This window comes from Notamacropus eugenii, chromosome 1 (assembly GCF_028372415.1).
Source record: "Notamacropus eugenii isolate mMacEug1 chromosome 1, mMacEug1.pri_v2, whole genome shotgun sequence".
Lineage (NCBI taxonomy): Eukaryota > Metazoa > Chordata > Mammalia > Diprotodontia > Macropodidae > Notamacropus > Notamacropus eugenii.
This window is the reverse complement of record NC_092872.1, coordinates 739,799,713-739,825,841: the sequence shown is the minus strand read 5'-3', so window position 1 is coordinate 739,825,841 and position 26,129 is coordinate 739,799,713. Positions and strand designations below refer to the sequence as shown.

At 44.7% G+C, this 26,129-nt stretch overlaps 1 protein-coding gene across 12 annotated transcripts in view; it reads right to left on the bottom strand.

Annotated features, from left to right (window-relative positions):
• Nucleotides 1–26,129, bottom strand: part of ALMS1 (ALMS1 centrosome and basal body associated protein) — a 146,890-nt gene that overhangs the window by 6,954 nt on the left and 113,807 nt on the right. For 6 of the 12 annotated variants that reach the window (XM_072629039.1, XM_072629530.1, XM_072629740.1 and 3 more), the window contains 8 exons: nt 25,453–25,578; nt 21,922–22,092; nt 18,056–19,107; nt 13,262–13,376; nt 12,230–12,436; nt 10,091–10,332; nt 9,303–9,486; nt 6,814–6,874 (listed from right to left, as the gene is read on the bottom strand). In XM_072629039.1, coding sequence (XP_072485140.1) covers nt 6,814–6,874; nt 9,303–9,486; nt 10,091–10,332; nt 12,230–12,436; nt 13,262–13,376; nt 18,056–19,107; nt 21,922–22,092; nt 25,453–25,578 — 2,158 coding nt within the window. Of the gene's footprint in view, nt 1–6,813; nt 6,875–9,302; nt 9,487–10,090; nt 10,333–11,067; nt 11,247–12,229; nt 12,437–13,261; nt 13,377–18,055; nt 19,108–21,921; nt 22,093–25,452; nt 25,579–26,129 lie in introns of those variants that run through there. The other 6 variants (XM_072629101.1, XM_072629163.1, XM_072629390.1 and 3 more) reach the window with 6 other exon arrangements.

Here is a 26,129-nt window from a genome sequence, read left to right as displayed (position 1 = left end):
CCATTACTTTGTACTAAACACGGTCAGTATCTTTCAATTCTTTTCTTAAGTAAAGTATTCACAAAGATGTGACTAGACACATCTCTAGATCTCACATCTCTAGAAATTTGGGGCCTCTCTCCTTCCTTACTCTTGATCCATATTTGTAAATGTTTTTCTCTATTCTTACCTCCTCTCACCTTTGGACTGAGATCACCAAGCAACAAAGTCTACACTGCCTCCATTTGGAGGAACTCACTCAGATTGTCACAGAAGTGGTCTATCTCTTCGTCCTCTACGAGACGTAACGTGTGAGCTGCAATTCTTTTCATGGCGGTTTTTCTACAAATATTTATCCTCAGCACTTCAAAATTATCTGACCAAGTGGTAAATTTTGTGTCTTCTCATCTATTCCCACCTCAAGTCACTTGGTGGCAAAAACTGCCCTAAATATGGTAGGGAAGCTGAGTGAAAAGAAAGCAAAGAATGTTTTAGATCCAAATGGGACCTAGACTGGCAAAGCCAGAAGCAATAAACCTAGGAATGTCTCATCCTTTTTCATTCCGGTAGAGAGACCACAGTGCTTTGTATGCTGGACTTGGAGTTAGGAAGACCTGAATTTAAATTTTACCTTCTCTCCTCCCTTCCTCCTTTCCTGCCCAGGCATAAATCCTGGCTCTGCCACTTACTCAATGAGTCATCTCAGGTAACTACTTGAGATAATTTGGACCTCTGTTTCTTCATCTGTAACATGAGGGAGTCAGAGCAAAGGGCCTCCAACAGGTTTCCAGCTCTGTCCAGAGACAGTGCTCTGAGCCTGTCACGTCCTGGCTCCACCTCATCCAACAGACTTCGCTCTGCTCACACTCCTCCATTCCTTCCTCCCCTTCTTTCCTTTCCTTCCTTTCTTCCTTCCTTTCTTCTGTTCCTTTTTCCCTGCCTTCCCACCTGGGTAGTAATATCACTTTTACAAAAGGCCATGCTGATACCGAGCTTTATGGCAAACTCCTTAATAGGGAAAAAGTTTTCCTAGAAAAGGCATTTTTTTTCCAGGATGCTTCCTTAAAAGGAAACATTTCTCAAGCTACCCTCACAATTATTTTTCACCTGACTCCCTGTCCTCTCAAAAAAAAAAGTCATCCCTCAATCTGAGCTTGCCATTTGATAGGTAAGCCTCCCTTGCATTGCTCTCAAAAGCTGGGCGTCATTATTGGGGCTCCTCATCCTCTCATGTACAGAATCTTCTGAAGGAGGGTTAGAAAGGAAAGGAAGTCATGTAACCCAGCAAACCAAACCATCAATAATCATTGCTTACATGACTCCCCAGGAACCAGCGCTGTGCTGGGTCACCAAGTTTTACACCAGGGCAAAAACAACTGGGCAAGGTGAGGCAGGAGCACAGGACCAGGAGGTAACAGTCAGGCCCTGAGTCCTGGCACTGGACAGAGCTGGAAGCCCACTGGAGGCCCTCTGCTCCGACTCCCTCATGTTACTAATGAAGAAATAAAGGCCCAAAGAGGGGCCCAAGAACTGCCCAAGACAACTTGGTGAGTAAGTGACAGACCCAGGTTTTGTGCCTCAGCCTTCTAATTTCAGGTGCAGAACCCTGTGACTCAAATTAAGTTTGGAAGTAGGCTGGGGAAAGCGCATGTACACTACCTCACTTGTGAAAGGACTGCCATGAAGAAAATGCCCTCATGTTAAGGAAGCCAGAGAGAGGGATAGTAGTGTCACTCCTCATTTACTCTGAATCCTTAGGCAAATCACTTAACTTATCCAAAAGCCTTTACTGTACATAAAATGGATATACTGTGTCTCATATGTATATATGAAGGGCCACAGAAATATAAACTGTCACTAAGGGGAGGGGGAAAGGAGAGTTAAGACCTCACTGGCCTGGAGTGGCAGGATTAGCCCTCGTGTAGTCCTACTACTGTAAAGGAATAATTAAAAGGGCCAGTGCCAGCCACTCACCTAACCAGAAGAAAGAATTGTTTAAGTTTTCGAGTTCTTTCTCATCAGTGTTTTTCTTTGTTATATGATCAGGTGTGGTAACCCACTAAGGGAGGCCCTGGTGTAGAACCTGAACAGAGCTACAGTCTCATCAGTGGAAGGCACCCTACATCAAGAAGACCATGACCCCAGTGGAGGACTGCTGTGAGCAACAGGAATTCAGCTTAAAAGCAGCTCTCCTTCCCCTGGGAAGACCTGGCCTTTCCATGCACTCAGCTCATGGCTCAAAGTCCACACCCTTCACCCTCTGGACTATCCTATCATATTCCGAGTTTCTTCTGCTTTCCAGTGATCACCACTAAGTTGTGTGTGATCCTGTCAGTGGCTCCTCCATATCTGAATTCTTTCTTTCTGGCTGCTCGCAGTATTTTTCCTTTGACCCAAAGCTCTGGATTTCAGATGTCACATTCCTGGAAGCTTTCATGGGGGTTTCTGTCAGGAGGTCCTTCTATTCCTAGTTTGCCTTCTGGTTCTAAAAGATATGGGCAGTTTTCTTTTAAAACTCTTGAAAGTGGATGCCTAGCCACTTTCTAAGTCATGCCATTTAGATAGTTCAATGATTCTTAAATATTTTCTCCTCAATCTCTTTTCCAGGTCAGTTGTTTTTCCAACGAGATATTCCACAATTTCTTCTACTTTTTCAGTCCTTTGACTTTGTGGATGATATTGTATTGGCTGCATCAAACTCCAAGATACTACAGTCTCCTGGAGTGATCTACAATGACTCAGAAGGAGTCTGGCCCATCCATCCCCACAGAAAACAAATAGATACAGCCTCTCTAGTCCCCATATTTCAATATCCATCATATGCTGCAGGGCTTGCCCAAGAGCAAGGGTAGGAAACCTGCATCCTCAAAGCCACATGTGGCCCTCTACATACTCAAGAGCTGCCTTCTGACTGAATCCAAACTTCACAGAACAAATCCCTTTAATAAAAGGCTTTGTTCTGTAAAAACTTGGACTCAGTCAGAAGGCCACACCCAAGGACCTAGAAGGCCATATACAGCTTCAAGGCTGCAGATTCTCCACCCCTGCCCAAGAATATTGCTATCTGGAACAGACAACAGAGAAGGACAAAGAGCTCAGCCCACAGGAGAGAAAGGAGGAGGAAGAGAGAAGAATGAACTACTTTTGGAAATTTGCAAAACACTTTTCCTGACACCAAAATAAAGAAAGATCAGTCTTTTCAATAGAAACATTTCACCAGGGCAGCTGTATGGCAGCTGCCTCCAAGATTTAAAGATGAACACAGGGCAACTGAGAAACACATGGTCGGTGTAGGCAGGTAGCTTTTCCAAGGAAAAGCTCAAGAATGTCATCAATGAACTATATGAAGGAGAACAAACGTTCCAGTCCCACAGTGAGACTGACAGCCCAAAGAGCTATCAGTGCCAAGGACTGCCAGTATCTGGGAGGGGGGGGAGAGAAAAGATGTGGATGCTGTTAGAGGGAGCTCCCAGATCCAGCAAAGTACACTTGGAAGCATTAGATTTGCTTGAAAATATTACCCAAAGCCTTCTTCATATGTCACATCTTTCTTCAAACATCTCTCTTAAACCTTTTGACCAAGAGACTATGTTATTGCCTTTTCCTCAAACTCAGATGAATTAAGAATTCACCTCCATTTCAATTCTCTACACAGAGACTCATTCCTGCCACAGACCTGACCCATGAAGCACAGACTGGGTAATGACAGGCAGGAATCTATGAAGCATGAGAAAGGCCAGTACCAGGCTTCATCCCAAGTCTGGGTGAGGATGTGAAGAACAAGGTCTGAGGAACCCACACTTCCATGGGAATGCTACTGCTGTTTTTGCTACCATTTAGAAAGCACAGAAATCTGCCTTCCACAGAGGAGGGTGCTGGAGTACCAAAGTTCAGAAGGACCAACTGGCCCACAACAAGACCAACCCGGCTATCTCCTAAGGAGAGGTAGGCACACCATGAACCACACTAACCCCCGACAGTTCAGACTTGAGTCACTCACTCTTTTAATCCTTTACTGTAGCCTTCTCCACTGGTAAGTATAGCAGCTCCAGCCTTCTTCTAATTCCTACCCCCACACACGCACAGGAAAATGAAGGCCCTAAGCACCTGCCTAACAGGGCACCAGTGGCCACCCACCCTACCTCAGGCTAACCTATGGTGAATGCACACCTGCCCCTCCTTATCTAGAAAAGTAGGGTTTGAGGGCCCTTTCTACTGTAACCCACATACAAAAGGAGCAGCCTCTATGATGCAGCACACAGCCTTGACATAGCTGTTGGGGTTAAGAAATGTTCCTGGTCTCAAGCTGACATCTGCCTCTTGGTCACTTCTCTTCACCTTCTGCCCTCTCAGGCTGAAGGGAACAAGTCTTTCCCTTCTCCACAGCAAAGCCCTACGGATACTTCAACTCCACTACCGGGACCAGGTGTCTTCTCTTAACCTCTCTGGACCTAGTTTTCTAGTCTGTCAATGATGTTATTTGGATTAGGGAACCTTCTGGCTCTGAATTCATAATCCAATGAATGAGTTTAAATCTTAGTTTTCCTGTAACCATGGCAACAGCTGGTTAAAGGATTTGGTGAAGACACTAATGAGACCAAGGTCCAATAGTCCTCAATTTCTAATTTAGGGCTATTTTCAAAAGACAGATATGTACCATACATGTAAATATATCCATATAAATGTACTGATATTTCAAAGTTCTTTATACCTTAAAAACAACCTACTATTCCCCCATCCCCCTGAAGATACATCAAAGTAATATTTTAGGCTAGTATAAAGACCTCAGATATAAAAGGGTCTTCTTGGTACTAAAATAAGATTAGGGCCTGGAGATTTAAGGGATACAGGGGAGGGAACAGATCTTCAATGAGAAGTAAGTTAAATAGCCTAGTGATAAGCCCTGTTTTTAGAGAAGCTTACTCTTCAGAATAGCTATATAGCTATTAATATTCTGTAAAAAATTTGCAACAGTGCCCAAAAAGTTATCAAACTGTGCTGATCCTTTGACTCTGTGGTACCACTTCTAGGTGTATGACCTAAAGAGACCAAAGAAAAGAAAAGGAACCATATGGACAAAAATATTTATAGCAGTTCTGATTTCAAACAACTGGAAACAGACTGGTGAATGGGGGGTGAGGGAGTTTCCATTAATTGGGTAGTGAGTGAAGCAAGTTATGATATCATATCCCATTCCTATAAGATAGAATACTATTGTGTTGTAAGAAATAATGAAGGAGTACACAGTAACAGCCAGAGTGTGTGAGGAATTTTTCTGGTAGACTTAGCCCTTCAGAGAAATGCAAGGCCCCAAAACATTCCCAAAGGACTCTTGAGGCAAAATGCCTTCCACATCCACAGAAAGAACTATGGGAAAGCAGAATGAAGTAGAATATTTTCTCTTGTGTTATGTTTTGTTTTGGCTTTTCTCATGGTTTCTCTCAGTCGTTTTAATTCTTCTATGCAACATGACTAATGTGAAAATGTGTTTAATAAGAATGTATATGTAGAACCCATACAAGATTGCACACTGTCTTGGGGAGGGAGGGGGGAGGGAGACGGAGAAAATCTAAGACTTATGGAAGTGATTGTAGAAAACTGAAAACCAAAACCAAATAAATTAATAAATATATACATATATTTTGACAAAATAAATAAACAAATAAACAAAAGAAATTATGAAGGAGATGGTTTCAGAAAAACCTGGGAAGACCTTTACGAACTGATACAGAGGGAGGTCAGCAAAACCCGAAGAACAATTTGCATAAAAACAAACGAATAAACTGACAAACTCAGAGCACAGACTGAGACTTCTTGGACATGACCCAAGCGAGGTAAGATGACAAGATAAGGAGGAATCTATTATTCCATATCTCCTTAGCGCTCCTGATACTCAACACACTGTGACAGACACCAGAAAGGCACAAAGATACATAGAACATGGGCCTGCTCTTGTGGAACTTCTGATCCAGGGCTAGAGGGCACTGCTCCTAGAATCAGGAAGGCCCAAGTCCAGATTTGGCCTCAGGGTTTTACCAACTCTGTGACCCTGAACAAGCCACTTCACCTCTGCCTACCTGTTTCCTCATCTGAAAAATGGGAAAAACCATCACAGCCACCTTCCAGCGTTGTTGTGGAATTAAAATGAGATAATGTGTAAGAGGATTTGCACCATATAAATGCTATCACTCCTCCTCCTCCTAAGATCAAACACTGAAAAATCGTCTACAATACAAATAATAAAGTAAAACGTTATTAGTTAAATTCAGTACAGAATGAAATGCCTGAAGGGATTAAGATTTATGACCGTTTAGATAAGAGGCTGGGCTAAAATCTGTCCTCTTGGTTGAATACAGAGATGGTTTGTTGATAGTATGAAAATGGGGGGGAGGGGAGATAAGAGATGGAGTCGGGAGAGGAAGGATTTAAACTGAAGGCTAAATTCTTTTCAGTTACTTCAGAAGTACCAATTTACAGAGCAAAGTGATAACTAAAATTCCTAGTCATCTACCATGACTGACCTCTACCAGGAAATACACGGTCCGCTTAGTTCCAGTTATCTGGGGCGTATCAAAATGCAATCATAAAGATTTGTTAACTCAATTTTCCAATGCTGCATACTTTACATTTCCCACCATAGGACTCAGAAAGGCCTGCTCAATGAACACCTCATAGTCCAGGGCTCTGCTTTCTCATGTCCACTTAGATTTCTTCTCCTAACAAAGTCCCTGCGTTGGCTCAGAGAACACTTTGCTAACTCATTTCCCACACCTGCTTTGACTCCCCACAAAGAGCTCTGCTCAGGGGGATCATCAGCCCCACCTGGCGCCTCACCTTTTTGATCGCTGTACCATTTCCCTCTTGGTTATCAGCCTGTTCCTCATAGTCACATAACCTAGGCAAAGGGACACAAGTTCTTGGTCAGCAATGGTTTTGTGACAAGTTTCCAAACTTTTTACCCAATTCCCCAAATTCCCAAAACCATGTTCCCCAGGCAAGGCTGGCCTGATACTGGGAAAAAGAAGGCTGCTCAAAGATCATGTGGAGAGCACTGCAAAAATGGAAACGGCCCTCATTCCATGCTACCTGTACAATGTGCCCCCCCCTACCTCTGCAGGCCCCACACGCCTACCTGTCCTTCTCATTCTTCTCTATGTCCCGATGACACTGGCCTCATGCTGCCTGTTCTCCCTACACAAGACCCTCCAAGTCCCTGCTCCAGGCAACCTAGCTATGTCCAGCTTGTTCCTAGTTGTTAACATATTGTTTCCCTTACTCTGCTTTCTGCCTTCCTTTGAACCCCAAGCCAGCACACAGAAGGTGCTCTATCACTGGTAGGTATCACTCTCATTGACTTCACAACAACTTCAGCACCAATATACAGGCTGTCCTCTGAGTACAAGGTACCAAGCTAGGTGGGGATGGGAGATAAAATACCACCCTTGTTCTCACTGGCTGCCTCACCTAATGGGAGCTCACAACAATGGAGTACATTCCTGAAATCCAAAGGAAGATGGAAGGGGCATCCTTATGGGAGGCACAGAGGGTTAGCTACACAGTGGTTTCTACTCTCTGGGCAGACCGTTAGAGAATCTGAGCTTTTATCTCTGCTCTGAAGGTCAGAGATGGAGGCCAGCGAGACGTGCCCCGGGAAGGGGAACAAATGAGATGGCTTGTGTTCTGCCTCGGACTTTTTCTCTGTTCGTCTATAGACATTTACACTCTCAGAGTTTAATGACCAACTATTCAACTCATTTTTCAGTCCCCTATGCCCCTAACACGGTGTACTCCATAAACATAGGTTGACTCAAACAGAACTTTCAAATGAAGTACATCTGTCCCCAGGAGTGCATTTTTCATGGCTCTCTGAATGGTCTTAAAAATAGCCTTCTATGAATGCCTCTCTGTGTCCATGCTGAGACAGAGGCAGAGAACAGAGAGGAGGCAAGAGCAGCCTGTGAGGGGAGGCCTAGGCCCAGGGACATCAAGAACAACCTGAACCCCAACCAAGATCCCATTGGGAAGGGGAAATCTCAGAGCTGCTCATTTCTCACAGACCCTCAAACCTCCCAGGGCTCAGGCCTCTGCCCAAGTTCTAAATGAGAGTGCAGGATCTTGCTGCACGCACCCTCAGCTCTGGAAGAGCCAAAATCTCTGATCCTTAGCCACTTCAATCTCTGAAAACAGCACCATCATCATAACTGTGAATGCCTGACAAGCCTGCTCAAAAACAAAAAGCACGGCTTCCTCTTGTCTGCTGACTCTCCTAGCCTCTTACTCTGCCAGGCCCCGCAGGAATAAACCCTCTAAGTTTTTAATTTTAGGGTAAATTCTAGGCCACTGGGAAGCAGATGGGGAAAAAAAGCTAAGACCTGAACACACCTTTGGTCCCTACCAAGAGGCTTGTCACTATCAAAATCAGAATTTAATCCTGGGTTTCAAGAGAACATAGGAAAGGTTAATAATAAAGCCCAGCATTGGCAGGATAAATGTTACCTCTCATGCACCATCAGTAAGAAAGAAGCATTCGGTTCAAGCTCTTTTCCTACTCATGAAGCTGCAGATGGTAGGGAGTTCAGACTGGTATAAAAGGCTTTAATCCCTTAGAACTTAGTGAGGTCGAGAATTAATAAACCCTGAACATTATGACCAGATAACATTCCTTCTGGAATGATCTATAGTAAACCCTGGCAGGACTGGCCATATACCCATCAACTCACTGAAAAATACTTCATTCGGTTCTTTATAAATTCTTTTTGGGCTTGTTAAAACATTTTTCTGTTACCCTGATACTTTGGGGAGCATAAAGAGAAGGTATTTTTGTCTTCATCTGTGAGGGGAAAAGCTCCAGAAAGTAAAAGGAGCCAATATACAAGCAGTCAAATTTGAAGTAAAACTTCAGGGACAGCAGTTTCAGGAAAACAGACTTTTAGAGCTGGAGAAAAATCTTAAAAGATTTTCTCATTTTACCAACAAGGACATGACTTGCCTAAGATCTCCCCACAAAGTCAGAAGTCAGCAGAAACAGGACTCATGGGTCTCCTGCCTCAAGGCAGCTTCTCCTCCACTCAGCCTGGCTGATAGAACATTTCCCAAGCAGGAGTGAAGGACAGAAAAGTCAAGAGATGTCCTTCTCAATTCCTTTCTATCCAAAGAATTTCCTTCATGAAAGCCCTTTGTAGTGTGTCCCACAACAGCAAGGGGAAGCCATGCAAACAGGCACAGCAAGCCTGAGATGTGTCCATCTGCTGAGGGCTCAGTGACCGGGACAGCCTGGGAGTGCAGGGCCAGCAGCTGACCACTGAGACCAAGGCACACTGTACCTTTCTTAGAAAGAAAGCCAGCAATATCCTGGGACTCCCTCTGCTGCTCAGCAGTGTTGAACAGCTCATCTCGCTCCCTCTGCAGCAGGCGCTGTAGCTTCCTCTCCTCTATGATTAACCTCAGCCGCTTCACCCGAGCCCCAGAGCGTGAGATGAAGTCAGGACGGAGCCTCTCCAAGGACTCCTAGAGAAGAAGACAGCAAACCCTGAGTGAGAACCCGTCAAGGCCAAGGGAGGGGGGAGGGGGGAGGGGGGGAGCAGGAAACTTGTTTCCAAATCATATAACACAAAATCCATCTACCTGTGGAGATCGTTACCAAAAATGAAATATGAAGACACAGGGACATTGCCTAGCTGAACAGAAGCCAAGGCAACACAGCACAAGTGATGGACACAGAGGCAGTGTGGCCACTAGCACACACTACTGAGAATAAAAGCCCCTGGTTCAGATGCTTGCTCTACCACTTTCTTACTGTGTGACCTTGGACAAGTCACTGCAGGAGAAAGAGGAGGAGCAGACGACTCTTCGGTCAGGGGGCACAGCCCTGAGAAAAAAAGGGGGCTCCTATCAAAGACAGAACAGATATTCTCCCAAGATCAACCAAACCAAAGGATGAGGACCCAAATGTGGGGATTCAGCGAGGCACAAGGGATACTGCCCAAAGGAAAACTAATCAAGGCACTGCCCAAAATTATGGCACAGGGGCACTGCCCACTGACAGTCAAGAGACTAGGAGAGATGAGGACCCCTGGCTCAGACTAGGGCGAAGGGCCACAGTCCTGCACACCTGTAGGCCTGCCTTCACGAATCGGGCCTCCTTGTCATCACTGAGGTCGGGCAGCATGGCCTGCAGCTGGGCAGCACCCCTGCTATCTGTCTGCCAGTTCTTCTCACGAAGAGGCTGCCTCCAGGGTTTGGTGTGAGTTAGGGGGGCAAACCAGGAGGGTCCAGGGCCAGACATACAACTGCTCTGGTTCTCCTTCTTGGAGGCACATCTCAGGTTTTCTGCAGGAATAAACCAGGAAACCCCTGGAAAGATTTATAAGGAGAAAAGAAAACAACTCTCAGCTTTCAGAGTGCAGGTGCTCTTGGCCACCAACCGTTACTAACCCTCCTTTTTTACTATCCAGGGTGGCAGGTACCAGAAGTCATTAGAGCATTCCTGCCTCTGGCTCCAGGTAGAGCCAGCCACACACAGCTCACCACTTACAAGTACAAACATTTCCAAAAGACACACACTACATCTGTAGCTCATTTAGGTTCCAGAAGTGCACCTGCCTAGCACCCCAAAAATATGTGTGAGCCAGGAAGGTAGAGGGACGTGAGGGAAGCAACCTCTGGGTTCCTTCCCTCTGTCCTCATTCCTTCCTCCATCCATTTTCCTAGCTCCTTCTGTCCCCACCCCCCCCTCCTCCCTCATTCCCACCCCACTTCACTCCCTTTGAGAACAGAGGTGTCCTACCTAGGTTGGATTCTCCAGACGTGAACAAACAGCATCAAGCGCAGACAGAAGAAGCAGCGGCAGCAGAGGTGGTGACAAGGGATAGGAAATCAGATAAGGTGGGTGCCCATGGCCAGCCACACAAGGGTCTAAATGCCCCCAGGTGACTGACAGAAGGGGCTCTTAGGGCAGTCTTTGCCCTTAGGAATCACTGGGTCAGGATCCTTCCTCACCCAGTAGAAAGGGGGGGCACCTACAGCCCTCCAAGTCTGACCTAAGCTTACCCATCTAGGACACGCACAGCAGTGCCAGGAAACACCAAGTTTAGAGAGCACTGAACTTTTAATCTAATTGGAGGAATATTCTTTGTGAATTTTCTAACCAAACCTCCTGCCCTTCCAGGAACTGTGATGTTAAGCCAAAGGTGAGGACGCTTAATGCCACCAACAAACGGAAAACACGCATTACATTGTCAAACGTTTCAGCAGCTATACAGATGATGCTGTTGAAAGGGGGAAAAGGGGTGAAAATTCTGTGTCAGGGTTTCAGACACCTTTACCAGGCACAAAAGACACCTTTCCTCCCACCAAGCTTCAATGGACTTTAAGCTGAGAAAGGAGTCTGCCAGACAGCACTCAGACCACAAGGGCAGGAGGGGTGTGGGGGACAAGAAAGGCTGGGCAGAAGTCCAAGCTCACAGCTGCTTTTGATGTCTCTTTTTAGGGCATCTCTAGCAGGGGAAGGTCACATTTTTCACCATCTCAGCTCTTTCTCATGATCTCCATCAGAGGAATGGGGCTGAGCAGAGACACTGTCAGGACTTTTAAGGACTCTCAGTGTCAACCACTGGCATTCCCGTGAGCAGGGGTAGGCTACAAGGAGCACCTCAATCCCCCAATCTAGCTCAAACTCGAGGGAGGGAACAGTATGGGTTTTTATCAAAGTGGGAAGCCCCAGAGATCCCTCTACTAGGCATTTTTCTGGAAGTCAGATGGAAACACTTGTCAAACATCCAGAGGAATAGAAAGAAGGGGACAATAAGAGAGGAGGTCAGCCTTCCTTCCTCTAGCTGACTCAGGTTTATTAACTGTTTCCAACGGGTAGTGGAAGGGAAAAGGTAGGCTCTGTGCCTTTGCGTTCAGGTTGTTGGGTAGAATTAAGTACTAAAGGAGAAGATACGTAAAATGAAATCCCCAACGCGAGGAAAACAAGAGCAGAACAGGCTAAGATGCTGGTCCAACACAGGTCCAAACACGGGACCAAGCTGTAAGGATTCCCTGATCTGGGACAGTGAGTGGTTCTGAGAGGCTTGGCCATGGAGACATTGTCACCAATATCCCAGCCATGGCCTTACTGACACTGAGACCACCATCTTTCCTGCTGATGGATCAGGATGGGGGGAGAGAGGGCAGAGACAGAACAGAAACACTGGAAAGCTTTCAGGTGCTGGATGCAAAGGTTAACTTGAAATCAAGGGATTTTTACCTTCAGAACAATGAGGTTTACTTCTCCTTGGCTTCTTGGTCCACAAGTAAATAGTCGGAGGCTCCTTTTCTTCTAAATTGCTTCCTGGACTTGAAGAGTTCATGTAATTATCTACTCTTTTACCAGTCACATTATAATTTGGGGTTGGAAAAGTCACCCCAAAATCTCGAGTGTGTTTCCTTGTATTTCTCACAATCTCCAATTCCCCTAAGAATAAAAGTACCATATGATTTTAAGGTCTGTCCTTCAATACAGTTATGAGTGGTGTGAATGAAGTGCCCTTTCCTGGAGATTTTTTTTCATACCATACACTGCTGGAGGATTCCTGTCACTACCCAATCCTATTCCCCTGAAAACTTGGGAACCTGAGATTTATAGTGAGTCTGAGCCCCAGAGGATTTGCTGCTCACCTGTCTCACCCGATATGTAAAGTACTGAACAAAAGGCTCCCACCAAAGACTTAAGGTCAAAAAGAAACACTAGCACCTTGGGTCTTTGTCTTGTATGTGGCTTTATTGTAGATGCTGGTTTCCCCTATAACTACTCATTGGCTGACAAAGAAGAGTTGAAATGGGTGGAAGAAACTAATCTAGCCAACCCTCAAACAAACTGTTCCAGTGAGTGGTCCAAAGTCAGGGATGGCCCACAGCGCTCTCTGCATGGCCGCTCCTCAGACAAAATGGGCAGAACCAGAGCTCTTCAAGGACAAGGACCAGCACTCTTTCAGCTTTGAATACCCAGAGCTTAGCACAGTACCCAGAATGTATTAGATATGTAATAAATGTTAACAAGCTGATAGAATTACAACATTACTGGAGCAGTATTTTCTGAAGTGGATACTTTTCTACACGGAAAAAGGTCATTTCTGATCAAGGTTGGGAAAGTTCCAACACCTCCCATTTGGTGACGCCCCTTTTCTTTCTTGGGACAGAGGTCTCTATTCAAGCCAAACTTCCTCATCCCTCATCCTACCTAACTGGAAACCCTGGAAGTGACCAAAGGCCGGGGGGAACTCCCCTAGGGACCACTCACCTGCTTGAACACCCTTATTTAACATTCGGACAGTCTGCTTCTTCCTGGGGGCAGGGGTTGGACTCCAAGCACTACTGACAGTTGAGACTGAGTCGGAGGAAACAAGTGAATCCACCTGCAAAGCATCACCGACATCAGTTAGGCCTGCCTGCATGTCAACTACCAGGTGGGGAAAGCTGAGAGGGACGCCTCAGTCTCATGAACCCAACCTCCTATGGCCCCAAGACGGCAGGCAGCACTTAGTGGGGATTGCCAGACATTCTCTGGGCTCACCAAGAGAACTGAGAAAACTGCTTCACCCAGGTACTGGATGGGAGAAGGGGATCCCAGAGAACTGAGTGATCTGCTTTTACACATCTTCAGGTTGTCTGAACAAAACTTTTCAAGAGAGTTCCTGCTGCAAAACAGCCGCATCCCTCTGTGCATGCTGTCAGGACAAATACTGGCTACCATGGCCGGGGTGGAGAAGCTGATGAGCTGGCAAGGCCTGCAGCTCCTCTCTCACCTGGTTCACTGAAATGGTATCCCAAAGTATGGGCATAGGAAGAACAGCCACATTTCCATTTTGGAAAAATCCCAGGGAGAAATTTAATCAAAGAGACCAATCACTACTGGAGGTGAAGCATGAGGAGCAGCGCCTACAGCCCCCTGACAAAGGATGCATTTGTCCTTCGTTCTCAAAGAGGACCATGACATCATGATGACATGACCTGCAGTTGACTTGGATTTGAGTGACGGAGGGCTGTGCAAAGTCACCAGCCTCACTTCCTTCTCCTGAGCCATCTGGGTCAGTGGCCTGATATTCATCAGGATGACTGGAGACGGCCCAGGATGCAGTGGGAGACCCTGGCCCTTTGAGGCTAAGGTCTTATCACATTCCCACTTTGAGTGAGATACACCCATTCAATCAATAGGCTTCTTTAAGTTGTTACTCAAGGGATGACCCCTTTAATAAAAAAAAAAAAAAATCAAACTGGGAGGGGAAGACTCTCCAAGCTCGTGGATAAAAGAGAAACAGATACTATTCAGTATTTACCCTGACAGCTTGTCGAATTCAATACTAATACTACTGAATGGAGGCACAAAGAAACAGTGCCTGCACTCAAATATTCAGTTCTTACATGAGGCACACAGCTCAGTTTGGATCAGGTCATTAATCTAGCAAACGTAAGCACGGGATCTAAGGCTCCAATCTTTCCTTCTGGAGAGGTCCATGCCCTGCCTGTGGATATGCCATCCCTTCCTTTCCCAGGACAGTGCACTCCCCTAAGCCCCAAAGTGAGACTCTAGCAACGACTCTCACTCCTCTTCTCCTCCCTACCTCAGAAGAACTAATACTTTCAAAGCTGTTGCACAAACATATACCCACTATTTAACCTGATTGAAGCTCACAGTCAGGAAATAAGCATCTATTAAAGTCTACTATGTTCCAGGTGCTGTGTAAAGCACTTAGAATGTCAAAAAAAGGCCAAGAAAAAAATAGTCCCTGTCCTCAAGAAGCCCCCAGTCTAACGAGGAGATAACATGTAAACAACTATGTGCAAACAAGATAAATACAGAGAAACTGGAAACATTCAACAGAGGGAAGGCACTAGAATGAAAGACTGGGAAGGCTTCTTATAGAAGACAGGATTTTAGCTGGGACCTAAAGGAAGCCAGGGAAGTCAGGACTTGGTGATGAGGAGGGAGAGCATTCCAGGCCTAGGGGACAAGCCAGAGAAAATGCCTAGAGTTGGGAGGTGGAGGTTGGGTAGAACAAGTCACCAACATTCTAAGTCTCGTTTGTTCTCCAGAGGACCACTGGAGGCAGTGCATCCAGCGGCTCAGAGGAGGAACTTTAATCAGCTGAGCAAATGAACAAGTAGCTACTAGCCAAGCAGAGTCCATGGAAGCCTAAGATAGGGGTCATAATTAATTTGTCAGGCAGAATGATTGCACATCTGACTCAACCTTGGCCATAGAGAAGAGGACCTCTGCCTGCAAAATCTTCGAATACAGAGGAGATGAAGGCAGGAAGACAGAGAAGACTGACCTATCTGTCCTACTATGTGCTTCATCCGGCTCTAAGCAGGGCAGAGGAATGTGAATGAATCCAGTGAGCATTCACAAGTTGGCAAGAAAGCTGATGCCAGAACCCACATGCTTCTTCCCAGTCAGGTTCAGCAATGCTGAATGGGACAAATGTGCACACTGAAAATTTAACAATGGGCTGGTTAGAGCTGACTCCAGCACATCCGGGGGAAGATACTATGAGACACTAAGATATAAAATAAGGGGCAACAGTCACCTCCTACAAATGGCCTCAGTTTTTGCAGTAAAGTGTAGATTCTTCATGGAAAACTGCTGGGTACAGACAGTGTGGCTTACAGTTTAAGGAGAAAAGAGGAGCTATGGATGAGCAGCTATAGGGAATGTGAGAGCAAATCACTGGGAAGGAATAAAATGACTGTTCTGCAGTACTTTCCTCCACCTCCAATCTTAAGCCTCTGGCAGACCAGCTCAGCCTTACAAGGTCCTCTCCTCTCAAGTCCCTCACCCGCTGCCCTATCACTGCTCATGCCTTTGCCAAGCCCCCACTCAGCATTACTCCCACCATCCTCATCTTCTGCTAGGGAAGTCACTCGACCATGTCTTACTGGGTCCACTATAAATTTATGGAAACTAATCTCAACTGGGAATACAGGGGAAAGGCCCTGTGTCATGTGCAAATCCTACTTCTAACACTTAATAAAAATGTGTAACACCTTCAGTTTCCTCATTAGTGAACCTGTTTGTCCATCAGTGCTTGGGGGGTGGACAGAGGATGTCACTCAGTTGTATTCATCATGTAGTAATGATCCCCGTACCTGGAAACTGTCATGTACTTGCTACCCTGGGGAGGAATTGAGATGCAATGACCCATCCCCTTTTACTGACATGACCTACCCAAACTGTCTTTATCTCATTCCAACAGTTATCAATAAAAGCTGACCCCATCTTGCAGCCACTGCCAATTCCTAGTGATCAGCCTGTCAGAGTGTTGTTACCTTGACAAACTTTAGTAAACCCTTTTTTAGTTCTCTTTTCAGTTCTCTTTGTCCTGAGTTTTGCCTTCTTAATCAGGGTGAAAGTCTAAAAAAAGAATTTTCCCTTTGACATTATCTGGAAAAGGAAAATAATAATAGGTATGGTCCCTAACTCATAAGACTGTTCTAAGGGGCAAATGAGATGATGTATAACCCAGTTCCATACTTAGTTCTTAGAAAGAAGAATAAGAAGAACTGGCCTCTAAGTCAGGAAGACTTGAGTTTGAACCCTACCAGTAACTTCAAGGCCAACTATCTACCACATCCTGCTTCTCCTAGTGAATCAATAACAGTATTAAATAAAAATACACCAAATTGTATAGTAATTGAATTCTTCAAGGAAGAGTTAACTGACCTGCAAAATGACTTGAAAAGAAAAACATTTAAAAAGGAAACTTCAAGACTATACTAACAGAGCAGGACAAATTAAACAGAAAGACAAAGAAAGATGTTACAGACTTAAATAGAATGCTAGAAATGTAGGGGCACACTCCCTGCGTGTCTGTTTTGCTTGGATTCGAGGGGTTGGGAAAATGGAAAAACCCTGAGCATTTTTGTAACCATACAGAAATGGATCGACAGAGAGAAAGAAGATAAAGAGTAGCTAACTGATACAATAGGAGGAAGAGGAGAAGGACATTAGAGGTAGTAATAGGATCAAAAAGACAAGTCAAAAAAAAGAAAGATACCTGGTCTGGGTCAGAAGGGAAGAGAAAAAACAATGATGTTTGAGATGACGATGGTGTGGTTAGAAAAAAAGCTTTTTAGGTGAAGAAAGGATGAGGAAATGTACATTTTCTCGGTAAGGAGGGAAGGTCAGATGCTGGTTCAGGATGGAGGTTTAGGAAGAATGGATAATGCCTAAAATAACTTCAGGATAGAGTTTAACAGAGTCCCCAAGAGAACAGCAACAAGAACCCACATAAAACTAGGCAGCATCTATCTGCTGCCTACTTAGAACACTTACACAACTTTCTTAAGCAGGTCCAGGGGTAGGCACAAAGGAAATAGTAAATTAGTAACAGAACCCCTCCTATAACTTAAAATTTCTAGGAAGATATGCAAATACCATGTACCTGGAATCCCAGTGTCTAAAAGAAATAAGGACAAAAAAGGTGGCTTTTTACCTCAATTAAGTCAATGCCCAGGCTGTGGATTCAATATCCATATTAACAATGAGCTTTACCATATTCCATGGCTACAGTTTATTTCCCTGATCCAACCCAGTTGGCTAAAATAACGTCTCCCTAGTCCCTCTCCTTGGGATAGTATGATCATTACATATGGTATTGCACCACCAAAAAGTTCCTTGAAAAATTGTTACATGGGTCTCATATGAGGGGCCGTATATGACATGGAGAAGGCTTTCATGCACTGGTTTCCCAAATCTTGGACCCCCTACGGAAAGTGATGAATACCCAAGGAACACGACAAAAATGTCTGCTGAACTCTTGATGAATCAACAAGCAGGCAGCATCTGCCTGGGCCATGAACTCTAGGAGGCACCAGGAAAACAAAGACCAAAAGGAAACATCTATCTTTATGTACATGTGGGGAGAGAGACACAGACACACAGAGAGAAAATGAGAAGGAGGGGACTCAGCAAATGTCTGATGAGCTTACAGCACAGGCCTCTCCTCTCCTCTAGCTCATTAGGTATGATTATGGGTGCTGACAACCAACGGGAAAGGATTTTCCATCCCGACTAACAAGAGACACTGACTCTCACCATGCTATCTTCGTACTCGTTCTGATGTACCTGCATGCCTTTCCTTCTGACCTCGGGAGAGGTCGAGGGGGTTTTCTTCCAGTTGGCTGCCTTCCTACCTCTCTGCCTCTCAGACAAGTGCTTCTGCTGCCGTTTAGGTGATTCGTGCATTCTTCCCTGGACTATCCAGGCAGGGTCAATGATGGACATGTCACTGCTCACCTCTCCAAGTGGGCCTGCTTCCCCATCAGTCTGGGCAGTCACATCGGACTCAAACACAGGATCTGCGGGTTCTGGCGAGGGCCTAGAATCTGAAGAGATCGTGCTTACAGAATCCAGCCCTGGCTGTCTGGGACCGGTAAGCTTCACCTGGTCTCCACTCACTAGTCCAAATGGAGACAGAGGGGGCCATCTTGATCTGTGAGAAGACAGATACTCATTTTCATCTTTCTTCTTTGGCTGGTGCTTCCTTCTCGGCTGCTGCATGCTTTCCCCTTTGCAACCATCTGGGGCAGACTCAGAAGCCTGGAGAGAGAGCATCGTGGGCTTCTGAAGGACCTTCGCCAGGCGATCAAGACGATCAACCAAGGATAACTCATCTGAGGAGCTGGAAATAGGTGGCTTCTGTTTCTTCTGTCGCTCTTGAAACCTGTTCCAGAGCTCATTCAAAGTGGCACTGGGCTCAACTGTCTGAGCTAGGGAAAAACGGATCTTTGAGGTTTCTTTCACGCTGCTCATCTTACTACCAACATTGAGATTCTCTTGAAGACTTTGCCCGGCCCCTGGTTCTCTGTTGCCTCCAACATTCCTGCAGTATCTCTCTATTCTGGTGTAATCCATTTCAGTCTGTAAGGGGGAGAATCTATGCTCATCTTCACAAGTTTCATGAAGTGGATTGAAACAGGGGTCTTTGTCTTTTCTGGAATGAGCCAGGTAAGCTCCCCTTCCCCAGGGCTCACAGCAAGAGAAGAAATCATGATCATGGTGATGATGCACTGGATGGTGAAAGTAAAACTGGGCTGACTTGAAGACAGAATGGGTAGTATTTTCAAGTTCCAGATGATTTTTAGATTCTGGAAAGTAAAGGAGAATAATTAGCTTTGAAAGGCTTCAAAAACAAATGTTATTTTCTAAGAAATACCAATCATATTCATCTTCCCCTCTATAGGCTTAAAAAAACCCAAATGTCAAAAGGTGAAGGAAATGACAGACTGTACAGTGTTTCACAAAATGCTATCGCCTCCTTCATGATTTAACCTGTCTGTATAAAAATCAACTCTAACCCTATGGCCCCAGTCTGTAGCAATCTCATATGGTTCAATTCAAAAGCTGTACCACCCACTAGTAGGGAAGCCTAGCTGAGTCATCCCTGAGACTTGGTCTCTCCCTCTGCAAAATGAAGGAATTGGGCTAGATGATTGATGAATTTCTGACTACTCCAAAAGACAAAGTTAAAAACCAAAAACATCAATGTGATGTTGTTCGTAGGAAAAATTTTATTTTCTGTATGTAAAAACATGTCCTTTGGACTTTTGCATCCAGCTCCCTTTCCCCTCACCCACAACCCATACAAGGTTTTGGTTATTCGCATGTTGGTCATCAATAATTAAAGGGAAACTTTTGGAAATTGGAGCATACTACAGAAAACTTTAGGTGATGTGCATATGGAAATAAAACTAAAACATAAATTTAGTCATAAATGCATAAATACTGTACTTTATTCATCCGTTTTATTATTTACCACCACAAGCATACATACATAAATTTACTATATACAGTTAAATGCTGCTAAAAAAGTTTCAGCACACTAAAGAACTGTGAGCTCCACGCACTTTGGGGATGACGCCTCTTTGTCTCGCGACCATCCAGACATGGTAACAGGATTTTCTCCCCCAATGATCCTTGAATCTTGGGTTTTTCAGAGGAGAAAAAAATCTACAAAGGAAGTGCTGCATCTACACCATGGGCTGTGAAGACTGCACAGTGTATGAGACACTAACCTCCCTCCTGTAGAAACTGCAGCTTTCTATGGGTGCAGTGCGTTGCTTTACTTATTCTATTTGTTTTCTATTAAAGAGATATGATCCTGAATTATTCAACATAAAGGTCTGGGATGGGACCTAGGGTAATCTGCAGCTTTTCACACTTGCAGGGGTCCTGAGCCCCAAACCCCCTCAACTGCACAACTATTATACTTATTATTTTACACATACCCTTTTTTCCTTTATGATAACATTCTCAGTGTACAAGCTCAAGTAACAGGATTAGCAGGCTAAAGCTGACCCTTGCTGTGTAATTAGATTAGACATACACTGTCCTGCATAAGAGTCCTCATGGGACACTTTCTCCTTGCATGGAGGAGGTGCTGGCTCCATGAAGGCTTTGCCAGCAGAGCACACCCTCTTTCTACCACACTAGACAGACTTCAAATATAAGGGGGTCCAAAAATGGGTTGTAAAGCTCATCCAAAGACAAAGTCATCGAAGTTGAGAAAGGCTCGTTCCCAAAAGACTGGCTACTGGATAACGAATATGTACCAGGCACAGTACTAAGAGCTGGGTATACAACGGAACAAAAAAACTCAGCCCCCATTCTCAAGGACCTCCCATACACACAAAGAGACAACATCCAAACACATAAATCCATACAAGATATGTGTATAGTAACTCAGATAAACTGTCTAGTCAGATGAAGAATGACATTCTCCAATGGCATCTGTGGGCAGTGCCCAGCTACTCTATGAGATCACTTACCCTTAAAATACTGAGGCACAGACTGAGGCATGCACCAGTAAGTTTTGTATTCCTATTTACCATGAGTAATATTCCACCACAGCAAGTTGTTTTACTAATCATATTTAAAGATTACCAAAACATCCAATCAATCAACCACAGGAATGAAATGTATTCCATTGCTGGAATTATTAACTGGAAACCAGTCTTTTCACAGGGTTATTCGTAAATATATTTAAGATGCCATGTTGATGCCCTCACATAGAGCCATGAGTGCTAGTTCAAATGTGGCATGCTGAGATATACTTATTGCAATCCAAACTCTGCCACAGGCCAAATAATTCTTTTTTGTAGTCTTTTTCCATGTATATTGAAAGTTTAACTGCATCAAAGCCTAGTTTCCAAACGTATAGTACTCTTACTCCAAGTTTCAGGTCTTGAGGAGTCACACTGAGATCTGATCGAATAAAATTTATTGCTGGGCCATCACAGCAGGAATCCCAGGACCCTGACAAGCCATTGCCATGTAGACCAGATACTGATAGAGCCATATCTCATCTGATCCTCATGAGTGTTTCCCAGCACATCAATGAACTGCAGAACTGAAATCTATAAGGCAATTTTATTTAATCTAGATTTATTGATGATTCTGACTTCTGGAACTCACACAGTCAACTGCTGCTCTACTGTAAAAGTCGTCTGATAACATTGCACTTGTAATAAATTAATAGAGTACCTCAAAGTATCATGGAAAATCTCAAGGGTTTTACACAAATCTATACATTGAAAAACCTGAACTTCTTCTTTCGTCAGAATACTGAGCAGAACTGGTTCTCAATCTACCCACAGACACCTAAAAGCGCAGTTTGACCTGCATCCCTGACGTCACTGGAGGGCCTCCTATGGAGACAGTCCCTCGACCAGTGCAAATCAGAATCTGATAAAGTCATCTGGGGCACTCGGAAGTGAAGCGACTCATCCAGGTTCATGAACCTAGGCACTCTGGCCTTTGGACTCTGCAGCTTCCTCTCCATCTACTGGGTGTCCAAGAGGAGCGTTCATTAGTTTAAGCATAAAACAGAACTGAAAAGGCAAGAGGGAATGGGACTTTGAACACAGGAGAGACCAAAGGCAAAAAAGCTGTAAAACACATACTTGAGACGTTTTCTTGGGGAGCATTTTGTTCTTCAGTCCAGGCTGCCTCACACACAGTCTTCTTGCTGTAGATGCCCTCTTTGTGCTTAATGGTTACAATGTCAGACATGTTCTCATCCCTTGTGCCCAGGGCATCAGGGGGAAAATCGGGAGCAATGGCATCATTGGAGCCTGTGGAGGGGAAAGGGACACAGCGGACACCATGAGGGACAAGGTGTGCAGAAGAAGGTCTTGTTGGCTTTCAGAGGCAACATTCTGAAACATGAGTCACAGGACATCAAAAAAAAAAGAATGTAGAACAAGAAAAAAGCAAGAAAAAATAAATTCAGGTATTAGCTAACTATCTTCTAAAAGTAATTCCATGCTCCAATATTTCTAATCAACAGAATCCTCAACACAGATAAAGAGGGGGAAGGTGAGCAAAAAATGATAAGCAAAATGAGGAAGTGATTCCCTGCACAATCTGAGAACCTACCATGTCAACCACAACCAGAAAGGAACCAGATACACAGTAATTAAAATGACAGTAAGAAAGAATGTGAGATACTCCTACCCACTGTAAATAAAGCTTTGAGGCAAGGATTCACACCCTTCACAGCCTGCATTAGATGGCTGACCCAACAACTTCCTTTTCAAGTTTTGCCAGTGGGCCTTTTCTAGCCCTCCCTTGTTTAAAAAAAATATATATTATCCTGAATTTAATGAACAAAACAAAAAAGAGGGAAAAGAAAATATAAGCAATTTAGACACAAAGTAGAACACAAAAAGAATACAGTATATGAAGCTAGGATACTCTGATTCAGTACCACTTGATTTCCTTTTAAGGTACATAAATCCAACCCATTTCTTGAAACTGGTTTCTGCTCCCCTGGGCTTCCTTCTGCATTCCTTTCGGCACTTTTTAAATGTCTTGATGGCCCTCCTCTCTTTTCTTTCCTCTTTTTCCATTATCATATTTTACCCTCTTTTGACTTCTTCCAACCCACCTACCAATTAGAAACAAGAGAGAAATCACCGACAAATAAGCAGAGTCAAGCAGAGTAAATCCACCAAGGCCACGCCCCATGCTGAGCAGGGTCTCTGTCCCTGTTCTCTGGATTCTGCTCTCTGCCATCAGTCCCCACTTCCTAGGACTCTCTCAGTGTCTCTTTCCCTCCTTTCTGAAAGCATCCTCCCCCCACTTCCATACTATTCACAGCCCACAACGCATTCAGCTATTCCCCAAATGGCAAATACCCATTAGTTTCCAGGTCTTTCCTTCTCTTTTTATCCCTCGTTGTCCTCACTTTGGGACCAGGAAGTCTGCATAGCAGCATCCTCCCTCCCTGCTGCCCACCTGTCTCCCTGGTAGCTATCATGTATTTCTACACTGTCTACTTCAGAGGAGAATGAGGCTCATCAGACACTCAAAGATCTCCTAAATTAAAGGGAATTGTGACTTGTGTAAATGGAGGGCTGCTGCTGCTGTTGCGTTTGTCCTTCGTTCTCAAAGAGGACCATGACATCAAGGTGATGACGCAACTTGCAGTTGACTTGGATTTGAGTGAGGAAGGGTTGTGCAAGCTCACCAGCCTCACTTTCTCCTCTTGAGCCATCTGGATCCAGTGGCCAGATATTTATTCATCAGGAGGACTGGAGACGGCCCAGGATGCAATAGTCTTTCAGGTTAAGGTTTTATAGCATTCTCACTTTGAGTGAGATACACCCATTCAATGAATAGGCTTCTTTAAGTAGTTACTCAAGGGATGGCCCCTTTAATCAAAAAAAAAAAAATCAAACTGGGAGGGGAAGACCCTCAGGGTTTATGGATAAAAGAAAAACAGTTACTATTTCTTATAAGCACTGGCACCAAGGAAATCTGGTCACCATCATACAGGCATATCATTAGCCTGAGGAGCAAAGCAGACAAAGGAGAGACTGTGGGCTCACCAGCCCTCACAGTGAGCCAATCAAGAAAGTGGAAAGGCAACAAATCACCAAATGTATCTAATCAAACTGTAGGATACAACTGGGCAGAAAGAAAGATGTGAAGAAAAGAGAAGGACAAGAGTTCAAAGAGTAGGCATACTGTGAGGGGAGGCAAGAGAGGGAAGGTAAGAGGCTATTGCTGGGAAGTGAAATTGTGGTGTTCAGAATTGTGCAGACAGCATAGTGCTGGGTAATCAAGTTCTTGACAGTATGGCCATGAGGGCATATAGATGAAGTGGAGTGAACACAGGAAGGTCAGTCAGCAACAAATATTTATTATTAAGTGTTTACTATTTACTAAAAACCGTGCTAAGCACTTGGAGAGGATAGAAAAAAACACAATCCCTGCCTCAAGGGGCCTGCATCCTCATGGGGGAGGCAACCCGCCAACAGCTATGTGTCTGAGACACATACACAAAGTAAATGGAAAAGAAAGCACTAGCAGCTGTGGGATTTGAGCTGAGTCTTTAGGAGGGGAGCCAGGATGTGGAGGTGAGGAGGGAAAGCCCCAGGTCTGCAGATGGAGGTCAACATGGAGGGGAGAAAACCTCAGAAGAGCAGAAAGGAGAGTAAAGATCCCAGCCAGAGCAGGATGGAGAGGAAAACTGTGAGCCAGGAGCACCTTCCAGGAATCTTTCACCTCCATCACCTCCCACACCCTCACCACAACTGCAGCATGTTTCTGGATACCACTGACCCCCCTGCTCTTCCACCTGCTGACCCATTATGCACCTCTGGCAGGTGACCTTTCTATGTTGGCCAGGGATCTGGGCCTCCCCCCAGGTGGCCATCTGTGGACCTTGCGGACTCTGCCATTAGAATGCAAGCTCCTTGAGGATCCTGCTTCTGGCCTTTCTAGCTATGCCCAGAGCTCTGACTTCTTGGTGCCCGAAGCACACAGTAGGCACTTAACACGCTGCTTGCTGACTGCCTGACTGACATGCACCATCTGGAGCACCATCAGACTGACTTCTCACTGCTCCTGATGCATAACCCTCTGTCTGTGCACAGGCTGCTCTCTGTATCGGCAATACGTATCACTTCTTACCTCACTGAAGTCTTCCAAAACAGGCTGTGTTTCCTGACCCCTGGCCCCGCCCACTGCTGCTGCCTCAGTCCTCACTCCTCCAGAAGACCACCTGGCATTTAGTTTGTGCGCACTCACTTATGTATACACATGTGGTACACAGGGCAGAAGTCTAGCGACACATCCACAATACGAGAGTGAGGTTACTTAGTGTCAGAACCCAGTCAACAGAGGTACAGGAATGTCTATTAAAAACAAGATCTACAGTTCAAATGGCTTACCATCTAAGAACAAAGCAGAAGAACAAGAATAAGGAGATCACATCAAATGAGCTTCTCTCCCAGACAGAACCCAAAGAATGAAATAACCCACTAACAACTGCCCAGATTATTCAGTTATTTGAAGCTCTGTTTTTTTAAACTGAGTTCCCGCAGTGAACAGTGTACAAAGAATATGGAAGTACTTGCCATTTTCATACTTTATCATGGGGAGTTAACACCAAGAATATCTTCATAAATCAAAGATTTACATACTACCTGAGTGTGTGCTCTCAAGAGTGGTCTCTGATTTGGCAACAGGATACTGGGGTGGCTCCGCTGAGTTTGGAACATAGTACATTTCAACACTTGCAGAAGGCTTGTAGGGCAACAGCAAAAGCTGAGCTGTAGGGAAGGAAAACATCAAGTGCAATGAATGAAAAAAAATATAAAATGGGGCAGCTATATAAAATATAAAATGGCACAATACAGAGAGCACCAGTCCTGCAGTCAGAAGAATCTGAGTTCAAATGTGACCCTAGACACTTACTTGGGCAACTCACTGAACCCCACATGCGAAGGACGGACGGACGGAAGGAAGGAAGGAAGGAAGGAAGGAAGGAAGGAAGGAAGGAAGGAAGGAAGGAAGGAAGGAAAATTAAAATAAAATATAAAGTAGGAGTTGGGGAAGGACACAAGGCAAGGGTTCTGTTCTAATCACAAGAATGAAAACTACCAGGTGCTCATAGCTTCATGTTCTTCAAGTGCCTGAAATATGGTGGCTCATGCACACATAGGCTATAAGAGGAGGTGAGGCAACTGAACTCTCTAAAGAATAATTTCTTCATCTCTCGAATAGGGGATAATAACATGGGGAATCTGTGGCTCAAACAATTGGTAAGAAAAAATAATTCTGAAAACCTTACATGGAGACATAAATTGGCACTGTTATAATT